The 11380-nt window shown below is 30.9% G+C and overlaps 1 protein-coding gene across 1 annotated transcript in view; it reads right to left on the reverse strand.

Annotated features, from left to right (window-relative positions):
- LOC130442126 (thyroid receptor-interacting protein 11) overlaps positions 1-9419 on the reverse strand; it is a 62503-nt gene extending 53084 nt beyond the window's left edge. Inside the window, exons 1-3 of the mRNA XM_056776176.1 lie at positions 9193-9419; positions 8997-9061; positions 7184-7228 (exon numbers count right to left, since the gene is read on the reverse strand). Of these exons, the coding sequence (XP_056632154.1) occupies positions 7184-7228; positions 8997-9061; positions 9193-9283 (201 nt within the window). The 5' untranslated portion in view covers positions 9284-9419. The remainder of the gene's footprint in view (positions 1-7183; positions 7229-8996; positions 9062-9192) is intronic.
- Positions 9420-11380: the final 1961 nt, after the last annotated feature.

The raw sequence follows: 11380 nt of genomic DNA on the forward strand, positions 1-11380 counted from the left end.
TGTTTCAAGTTTTGTTGAGATAACAAACCAACCACTTCCTTATAAACAATTGATAAGCTATAATTAACGACAATTTTACATAGATTAATACAAAATGTTCCTTAAGTTCACGTCGTTGTTTAATTAATAGGAAACTATGTTAATTAATACTATGAAAGATATTTTATTTTCGATATAAACTAATAATTTATAATTTTCGTTATAAAGCGCGTTATACACCGTACGGTTTACCTGACGGTACGACAATATTTTATAATTTAATTTCAATGATGTTTGAATTTAACTGTTGGTAGAAGTTTCTAGAAAGAAACTGAGTAACAGATTATGCAATGTTATGTTCATCTTAACATAAATATTAGATTTTCATAATTTTTCCATGTATAAATGAAAATTGATATATACATTTAAAAAAATCAATTTTACTCTTACCTATTTTAACGTCAATCACTACTAAAACAAAAAGGTAAAAATGTTCGACGGTACCAGTTTTATACACTATTGGTCGCTATGGATACCAAATGATAAGAGCCACCAATTGGTAAAAAAAACTGGGAAAATTTCATACAAAATATCGATTAACTGACGAAATTTGAACATATAACCCTCTAGATAAGCTGATCTACTTGTTTATCTACTTTTATTAATTATTTTGTATGCACATATACAAAGCGAAAAAAATGTCTTTTCAATAAAAATACTAATCACCCCAAAAGTGTTATTTCATAGACATTGTAAGGCGACATATTCATTTTGAAAAATTTTAAATAAATATCATTGAAATTTCGTCCAGATTAGTCATTACATAACATTTTTAAGTTTATTTTACCATACCACAGCAGCACTCGTCATTAGTACAAAAACTATCTTCTTCTTTTAATGCTTATCCATTAATGGATGTTCGCGACCACATTTTTCATGGCTTCTCTATCTCTAGCGGTATGGATCAATGTCTGAATATCTTGTATACCCGTCCACTGCCTCACGTTCCGCAACCATGACATCCTCTTCCGTCCCAATCCTGTCTTACCTTCAATCTTGCCCTCGACTATCAGCTGAAGGAATTGATATTTATATCGCCAAGATATGCAATCTTTCGTTTCTTCACGATGTTAAAAAGTTCACGGTCTTTATTGATACGCTTGAGAATATCCTCATTCCTCACTTTGGCAGTCCATGGTATCTTCAGGATTCTACGATATACCCACATTTCGAATGCCTCTAATTTGTTGATGTTTTTTACCTTAAGGGTCCAACCCTCCATCCCGTAAAGAAGCACTGACCAAACGTAGCACCGCACAAGTCTCAGTCTAAGATCAAGATCAAAGTCGGTACATGTAAATACATTTTTAAATTTTATGAATGTACTTCGAGCTTGTTCAATTCGGCATTTTATTTCACCGTCCGACGACCAAAAACTATAGAAAAATATAAATGACTATTATAAAATTGAGATGACGTCATGCCCAACAGCTGCACTAGAAGTAATTCGAAATCTCTCATTTGTCCATAGAATATTCAGAGAAAGAATCAACAAGGAAAATCTAGATGGATGCTAAACAGTAGACATAACTGGAATATAAATATACAGACCAAGAATGAAACTTTGAAAGCCTGGGCTTTCACACCAAGCATTTTTCAAGCAGAAATATATGCAATTGAAAAATGTGTCCAGTTCAATCTAGAAATAATCATCGCAAACAGGATATCACCATCCAATGAGATAGCCAAGCAGCCATTGAAGATCTAAGCTGCAATGTCATCAAATCGAAACTGGTTTGTGAATACCTGGACAAGTTTAAGGAGCTAGGCAAGAAAAATGAAGTTACCCTGCAATGGATTCCGTGACACACTGGAGTGAAGGGAAACGAAATAATAGATGAAATGATAGACTTGTTACACGCTGAGGATCCTCAGTATCACAGCAAGAAAGAGCCTAATATGTACATACATTACAAGACTTTCTTGATCTCTCTGGGGTAGTTGAGTCTTTCCTTAGTTTCTTATTAAATTGATGGTATTCCGTGGAGTCTTGTCTACAATCGGAAAATTACAATTTTGTCAAATAGGACGACTCTCTGAAGACATGAAATAACCATAAGTTTAATGTGGTTAATTCCGAGGCTTCTTATTATCACTACTCAAAAAAATCAGTAAGAGGTTTTTGATGGTTTTGGAATGAATCTTAAGATTATTATCAAGCTGAATTAGAATTCCCGAAAAGTTGTTGGAAGTTTTTTTCGTGTGGAGATATGCAGAATCATTCTCAGTGTGCGATGGAAGACAGGTAAGAAAAGCTGTTATATAACGAGCAAAGAGAGTTAGATAGATGTCATCTATGTTTTGAATTATTGGGTGGTTGGTGAAAGAAGGTAAGTTTATGTTTATGGAGAAAAGAGATAAATTTGAAAGCCTCAAGGACGCTGTACGGTATTTTGGTATAAACATTAAAAGTTGAAAGTAAGTGAAAGGAGCTTGTGGTGATTTTGAAACCGACAGCGGAGTTAGTTCAAGGAAGAAAAGAAGGTCAAGGAAATGGAGAGGACAAAGAAAGGTTAGTTTTTGAGTAAAAGTTAGAGAAACTGAAGAATAGATTATACAATTGTGTGTGAGTATCCGAATTGCAAGGATTGAAGAATACTTTAACAGAATACGAAAGGATAAGAGCTAGTCGTATAAAGGAGAGCTAGCTCATTAGCTTCAACATAGAGGCTGCTATCGGAGTAGGAACGGAGAACACAAAGTCAGAGACGAAGAGTTATGTTGTGTTCAATAAGTCAGTGAGACTTTGATATGGACACGTACATAAAACAACTATATTCAAGTTTGGAACCCATGAAACCTCTGTAAATTATTAGTAGCTTAGTTAGAGCCCATTGAAAGTGACTGGTGGTTTTAGTACGCAGATACCTTTCAATTCATGAATATGGTGATTCCAGTTGTATCAAAAATGAAAATTTATATTATACTGCCTATCTACATTAGGCGAAGGAGTAGTTTTTAAATAAAAATTTGAAGTAGAGACGTAGATTCCTTCTTGAGTGTTTGGATTTGTTGCGGGAAAAGCTACTCATTGGTAAAGGGATCTCTCTTGCAGTAAATTTATTGCATTTTGGAATGGTTTGCATGTAGAGGAGATTTATTTACAATGGAAGTAAAGAATTGAGTCATCAGTCATATATTATCTCTTAGAGAAACCCTGAAAATTGTGTATAAATGATAATAAGTTTCTATTGTTTGAGTTAGGTTAGGTGCATTTTTGGATATAGAGTCAAAAAAACCTTCAATAACGAAGATGTATGTATTTGTGGAAGGTTTTCATGTGTAGATTGTTGATGATTTGAGGATGAGGAATAATTTTGTATTTTGCATTTACATTTAGGTGATTCAAGTAATTATTTGGAGCCTTAATGGCAAACGATCTTCATAGGTAGATAGAAAATTCATAAAATTTCAGAAAAACGCAAGGATTTTGGCAAATATGCATTTTATATAGATGAAAATGACTAATGATTTCAACTATTACTTTTTTTAGCACTGCATATTTAATTGCTGCAGTAAGTTACTAATTTTTTTCGTACGAAATTAAACGATAAAAAATGATCGCATTTCACGTTCAACTGGTACAATATCAAATATTGTTATCGAAAGTAAACAGACATATGTTTTTATTTGCATAGGGTGTGATAACCAAAATGTAATTTCATATCGTCCACAGTATATAGGGTGCAGATATCGTTCTCTTTATACAAATAGTGTTATTTATACAAACAGGGTGGAACATTAGAGAAAAATAACGATAAAAATCGTTATTGGAAGCGACAGTACGACAGAAGAAGAAAAAATAGTTGAAACAGAACAGAAAGATGAAATTTTTTTTTTTTAAATACCAACATGATATGTTGTATTTGCAATTTACAACTTTGAGAGGATATTGTTGATTCGAAATGTTTCTAGTATATAGCTTGTAATTAAAAAAATGTGAAATTGAAAGTATTTTAATTATTCCTAGCAATCACTCTGTATGTTTCTATGGTTAATGTAATATTTGACAATATGATAGACGATATTTTTTACCTGTGAAAGTTGAATGATTTAATAGCCACAGATAACATTACCTATCGTATAAATATAGGGATTATAAATATCATATGTTTTTTTTTATTATTTGTTCAGATCTAAACAGAAACTATGAATATTTAACTTTTAAGTTCATTCCACAAATACTCCATAGGATTTAAGCCCGGGCTGCGCGCATATCAATCCATAGCGGCAATTTCGATATTCTGTAAATACTGCCGTACAGAACCTGCAGTATTTGGACGGGCATTGTCCAATGGCGTAGGGAACGACTTGATCCAATAAATCTTCTTTTATGTATAGGTTCGTCGTTACCGCCAGTTTCAATAAAAACCCACTCGGTTTTTGCTTCTAATAAAATACCCGCTCAAACTATCCAGGAACCTCCTCTAAAATCTTCCTCCAGGTCTTCTGTAGACTCGTTCCTTTCTATCTTTACCATACAAGCACATTCATCTTTCGTCTGAGACCCACTGCTCTTCACCTCAATTAATGTGTTCTCTGGCAAATCGTAGACGGGCTACTGGGTGGTGTAGGGTTAATTTGAAGCCAGTAGCTGGCCTTATTGGCTCAAGACTAGTTGCCGAGGGTCTTTTTTTGACTGTCCAACTGAGCTCTTGCTAAACTTTAACACCATAATAATGAATAGATCACCTCTTTAGGATGAGCACCTTTTTTTCCAGAACCGCGTCTTCGATAAAAGTTATCATTCTCTTGGTAACGATGGTAAACTATGAAAACAGCAGACTGATTAATGTTCAACGCAGGGGACTCTTCTCAATGATTCTGGTCTTGTCGCATTTATATATTTGCAGTCAAATGAATATAACTATTTGAAAATTACACAATGCGTATTTTTATCAATAAATTCTTCGATGTCTTGAGATCTAATTCATCATATGAAACCACTAAGTTTGTAAATTCGACACCGCATCCTGTAATACCATTTTTATCATTTTTATAATTACCAATTGCTTTACGATAAAAAACAAATCTATTTTGAAAATCCCCAAAAAATGCAATTTTGAGCCAAAAAATAAACAATTAGGCGAAGCTTATTTTGGGTTTATGCAGCATAAAATAGATATAAATAAAAACAGTTGAAATCTTACGCGTTTTGCATTCATTTTATCACGTCAATTTCACAAGAAACACTTAAAATAGAAAAAAAACACGAAAAAACTGCTTGCATAACCTTAAAATGTATGATCTGAAGATAGGTGTTTGTGCCAATTCAATTAATTTTTAAGAGAATTTCCCCAGATCGGCGACATAAACTTGATTATGAGTATGGGCATTACTCCATACTAAATATTGAATTGTAGAATTCTGCCACAGAATAATAATGTCTTTCAAACAGAAATGCCTTTGTCAATCTCCGGAACTCATTAAATGTATTTGCGGTTTGTGCTTTGGTATCTGAAATGAAGAGAGAGCGAGAGAGAGAGAGAGGGAGAGATGGATTTGGCCCTGATATAGGAATTGCTTCTCTGCAGGACTGAAGATTTGGTAATTGATTTGCAATTTCACTGCTCCAGGCCGAAAAAAAAACGAGCTACCAAACGAGGTTTGAAGAAGAAAAAATGAAAGCAGCTCCAGCCAAAAAAACGGTTCCTTCCAGATTTGGTGATATATTTGATTTTTTTGGTTTTTTTTACATTTGCAAACTATTCATTTTTTTTGGTTCATAAGCGGGTAGTTAAGTGAGCGGGTACAGCTGCGGCTGTATTATTCTCTATCATCGACCATTTGACTGGTGAACCGGTTCATCAGATCACAGGAAAACTGCAGAAAACTTGCAACACGATGTAAACTTGACCATTATAATGTACTTTGGACTTATCAAACCAGTAAATACAATAATTTTGAGTGTTTTTAGCACACATAAGCCGAGTAACCTGAATTTCTATCTAAACTCTAAAAAGAAGAAAAAAATTTTTTTAGGTTAGGTTAGTTTGGGTTAGGTTAAGTTAGACTCGTTCTAGGTGTCGTTTCAAACTTTATGAATTATTCCAATCATTTTCTTTTCAAATTAAATCTCATTTATGCGATTTTCTCGCGAAATTACAGCTATAGAATCACTTATTCATAACTCCGCCACTTTTTAATCCCGCAATTGCATATTTTGAACCTTCACCTCTAACCCTACTTATATCTCTAACCCCATCTACTTCCGTCATCTGAATGATATGGAATTCTTACCAGTTTCCATATTAATAATGTTTAAATTATATTATTCTACGTTAGAAGTAATTTTCAATTGTTAATAATTGACTCTTGTATAAAAAAAGAAAACTTAAAGTATATTAATTAATCACGTAATCTTGCTATAAATGAATCAAATCAATATATCAATATATTCCTAGCCTGACCCTACAGGTTAAGCAACACGCCATACAGGCATCCTGTGTATTTCGAATAAAGATAATTATATACAGGGTAATGTATATATTTTTTAATTCGACATTAAATTGGCCTAAAGAGTAAAAATGTATACGTACAAAAATAATAGTTGAAATATAATAAACTTTCAACTTTTATTCTCATCTGACAACTGAAGTGCGCACGTTGGAACGTTTGCAACCGCCATAGAAACAATGATGAGAAACTTCTAAACAGTGGCGTTCCCTTATTGTCAAAGGGTAAATTATTTATATTTTTTTGCTATTTTCCTTTGGTTCTTTTCGGTAAAAATTTCAAATTTTAAGTTCATCCTACGAAAATGTTACTTTTTTATTAATTTATTTAGTTTCGTGCACTATATTTTCATGACTTATCGTGTTTATAGATTTGCTCTATTTATAGACTTTAATTCAGCTATATAATGCATTCTAGGTGTTTTATAATAATTATTAAGCAGTTAACAGCGATTTGTGAAAACTCACATTGTTTTTTTTTACAGTAAATTTTAATATCAAAAGTTATTTTTTATATCTTTCTAAAGATTTGATCATAGTTTCCAAACCCTTTATCACTATCCAAGCAAATAAATATGGTCGTGTCAAATTGAAATCTAAATCTATCAATTCAGTATAATGAATAGAAATTTGTGATAAATTTTCATACAGGTAATATTTCACACTACTAATATAAACTTAGTACTTACTTGTTTATTATTTAATTCTGCATTAATTTTTCTCAGTTTCTTTATCTGTAAATAAAGAGTTTCCATATACTGTGCAGTTTGTATATGTTAATAAAAGTGCAATTTAAATAAAACGTGCGATTTGAATGTAAGTCAAAAGTGAAGGTCATTACTTGTATTAACCATTAAAAATACATGGTAACATTCATACAATCATTTATCAAAATTTTTGTTTAGACACTTTATGTAACAGTACGAATAATAAAACAGCCAGTGATTATGGGTTATAACTATTCTTCATAATTTTAAAATCCCTATTTCATTCCCTCTTGCTGTTCTATACATAAGACACTTGTCTTAAATATTATTATCTAGTTCAGAGATATACAAAAAAACTTGAGCTACTATATTCGAAACTGGTATGGAATACTCATCATCTCTAAGTTAGCCTCCAATCCAAGCAATGCAGAAATACTTGCAACTGAAAATAAACCTTGAAAGAACTAGAGATAATAGATACTTGAGAAACGCCATTTATCAGTTTCAAAATCATTTTGAGATGTTAGAACTTGGGAAGATGGCACTGGAACTAGCAAAAACGGGCAAATGTTTTGGACAGGAAGCCTGAGAAAGCTTGGATATTACCAGTTTACAGCCAATAAGACGCACGCTAGCGGTAAAAAGTCTCTAGTAACTAAAATACTAAAGACCATTACAACTAGGAAATGTACTGTAGCATTTGATGACCAATGATGACCTATCAAAAACTGACCAATGTTTTGGACCAGAAACCTGTAAGAACTTAGATCTAACCACTTTAAAGCCAACATAAATACTAGGTACTAGGTCATTAGTACTAGTAAGCTAGGAAGTGAGCTCTAGACATTGAAAACATATTTGATGAAGGGCATAAATCCTTAAGGTCGAGTTAGGATAACCTCTAATCATATATCTATCTTAGGTTAAAGCAGCTAGGGTGTAAAGGCCGTGGTTCTACCTCACTAACACTTTGAACTATTGATCTATGGTGTACTCCGGACTGTCTACCAATCAGATATCAATGACTTTGCAACCTTGAGGAGGATCTTATTCATCATTATTATTATAAAAATTAGACTACCTTAGACATCATAGTAAAAACTATAAGACCCGATTAACTGGTTTTTATCTATAAAAAAGTGAGAAACCACAGTAAATATTATATATTCGTAAATGGCAAGTACAGGTTGTGTAATTTTTATTACATTCCTAAGATAAGCTCTATTTTACCTTATTTTCTACAAGGAACTTTTTATTATTATTAGATGACTCTTTAAATGATCCCCAGTCTTTTGTATTAAAATCAAGTAGATACCAAGTCATGTAAGAATTATTATTGAGAAATAAAGTATTTTAAAGAATCGCAATTAGAAACCTCCTCTCAACATTACCATAGTTGAATTATTTGTAAACATATTTCCAATTTATATCATTCGTGCAAATGTAATATTTAAGTAGTATTTCAAGGAAAAATACTTTGAGTCAGATTACAGCTTGGAAATTCTTAATTATTTGTATTAGTAGTAGTTTTGTAAATATCTAAATTGATATAATAACTTGTCATTGTATAATCGTTATTAATATTATAGTAGATATTTAATTTCTACTATGGAAAAGTTTAAAACTATTGATTTTGTTGAAATACTCATGTTACACAAAATAATCTTATTGACACTATAATGGTAGTTTTAAATACATTATTCATTTTTTGAAATCACTGTGAGGAATTTAAGAAAATTATGAAACAAGGTATTAGATAATAATAACTACAAAAAAATATAAACATTTCGTTTACCTCAAGTTCTTGTTGAACACATAATTCTTGTAGTTCCTTATAATCGCTCTCCTTTAATTCTGTCCCTACAAATTGTTATTATATAAAAAAATATATGATTTAACAAACAATTGGACAAATCAACAATACATATAGGTTAATTATCACAAAATTTAATTTCGTCCTTAAGTAAATGTATCACAAAGTTCATATTTACCTTGATCTTCTTCAGCCAAAACATTACTAGCAAAATTGGAAAGTTGTCCCTTTAAGTTATTTAGACTGTCATTAAAATTCAACCACGACATCTTGGGCGTTTGAATTTTTCGAACAGTTTCTTATTAGTTTAAACAATCATTTATGTTTAATTAAAATAAAAGTTTAAAACTTTGCCAACACTACCCAACTTGATTTGACTTTGACGTTTTATTTCAAAATAAATGTGATATGACAGATGCCATATGTTCGAGCATATTTTTTAATCCATAATTAAAAATTCTTCTTTTTCCGACTGCTTCTGGGAAATTATTCACTCAAATTATCTTCTAATTACAAACACATTATTTTATTCTTATAAATGAAATTTATTATTTTAAAACTATTTAAATCCATATATTACACAGCCAGTAATACTACAATGATTATCGTGTTGCATATATTACTATTTTCAAATGTGAAAATACTATTCTATGTATTTAACAACGTGGCAATAATATATCCTTATTTTAATAGAATATTTCATAATATAAACTTATAAGTATATAAAAATATGTCAAATTAAACACAATTATGTATAGACAACTATTAATTCTGTTGAGTAGAGAGAGTTGTATAACTATTGTATAATATTGGTACAGAACTAAGACTACCAAATATCTATATAGGCAGTTCGAGAAAAATATGTAGTACATTTAAAAATTATGGACTAAGTGATTAATAGAGCGCTATTCACAATGCACATACTATTTGAAAAACGACCAATACCTACTATAGAAGTGCAAATCATTTAAGACGAATATTAGTTTTTTTAAGCTTAATCAGACTTCTGTTCAATAACAGAGAACTAATAATCTATTTGTATAATTTACTGCGTAAACTGACAGACAAATGTACAGGTAACAGACCGTAGCGTGTGTGACTTATTTTAGAATCCTGATGTTTGAGCGAAAAATTTATATGGTTCGAAAATATCTTCGAATGGTGAGCGTTGGATATGAAGTTATGATGTGACAATTATATATTTTATAATCTTCTTATTTTACTTGTCAAATTTGAAAATGTAGGGTTAAAATAAAACTATAAATTTCAATCAGTGTTTTATTCTGGACATAATGTATACCTCAAAGTTGGCACATTTTGACAGATGAATTTTATTAGGCTACTAAATTCTAAGTAATTACAATGTGAAGTAATATGAATATCATAAATTAATGGGTACAGTACAAGTAATTTTAATTCCATACGTAAATATCAGTATAGTGTTAAATACCATTATGAAGTATACAGTTTGGACTAATAATATATTGAAAAGAGTGATAGTGTCAGATAACACGTAAATTGAAGATTGTTGTAAATATTTAACAAATAATGTTAATTAATAACCTTAGTTTAAATTAGGTATAGATAATGACATTATAGATTTGCTGAGTAGTATTAGAGAATGTTATTGTTATTTTTTTTGTCAAATATTTTATGAGAAAAAATATATAGCTCCAGAAGAGGACGTCCGATTGTTTTTTAATTACTTTTTTGGACTTACTAATAAAACGTTTTTCATTACTTGCACTGTATAAATGTGACTAATGCTGATGCTATACTTTACATAATCTGTTTTATTTGAATACAAAAAAATATATATTTATACTATTACAAATCTATGGGATTAAATATAATAAAAGAATGTTGTATATAGAGGTTATTATGTTCAAAGTTTTAAATATGAAAATTCAAAACACAAATACTATGAGAGTCCAGTGAACAATTAAATATAGTTTTCAATGGGAATTCGTTAAATAATGACCACAATTAATTTTGAAGTACTCCGGACCCAAAGTAGAAAATCACAGATAGCATATTAAAATTATATATTTCTAAAATAAAAGTGGAAATCACATTCCAATGATACTAAACATAGAAATATTACAGATAGAGCAGAAGACTTATAGTTCAGAGTTGTCTGACTCGGATTTATATTTTGAATTAGAAGGTGATGATAATTTTCTTTATTTGTAAATATGTAAAATTTCTATATGGACAGTTTAAACGGGAAGGAATGGCGCACTATTAAGGTGCCGACAATATACTATTTTCTCTCTCGTTACAGATAACTCGTACAGATTGCGCATGCTTGAAAATGAGTAGAACCGAGCTGGAGCCTCGGAGGATAGAGAAAGAGTTATCATTCT

This window comes from Diorhabda sublineata, chromosome 3 (assembly GCF_026230105.1).
Source record: "Diorhabda sublineata isolate icDioSubl1.1 chromosome 3, icDioSubl1.1, whole genome shotgun sequence".
Taxonomy (NCBI): Eukaryota; Metazoa; Arthropoda; class Insecta; order Coleoptera; family Chrysomelidae; genus Diorhabda; species Diorhabda sublineata.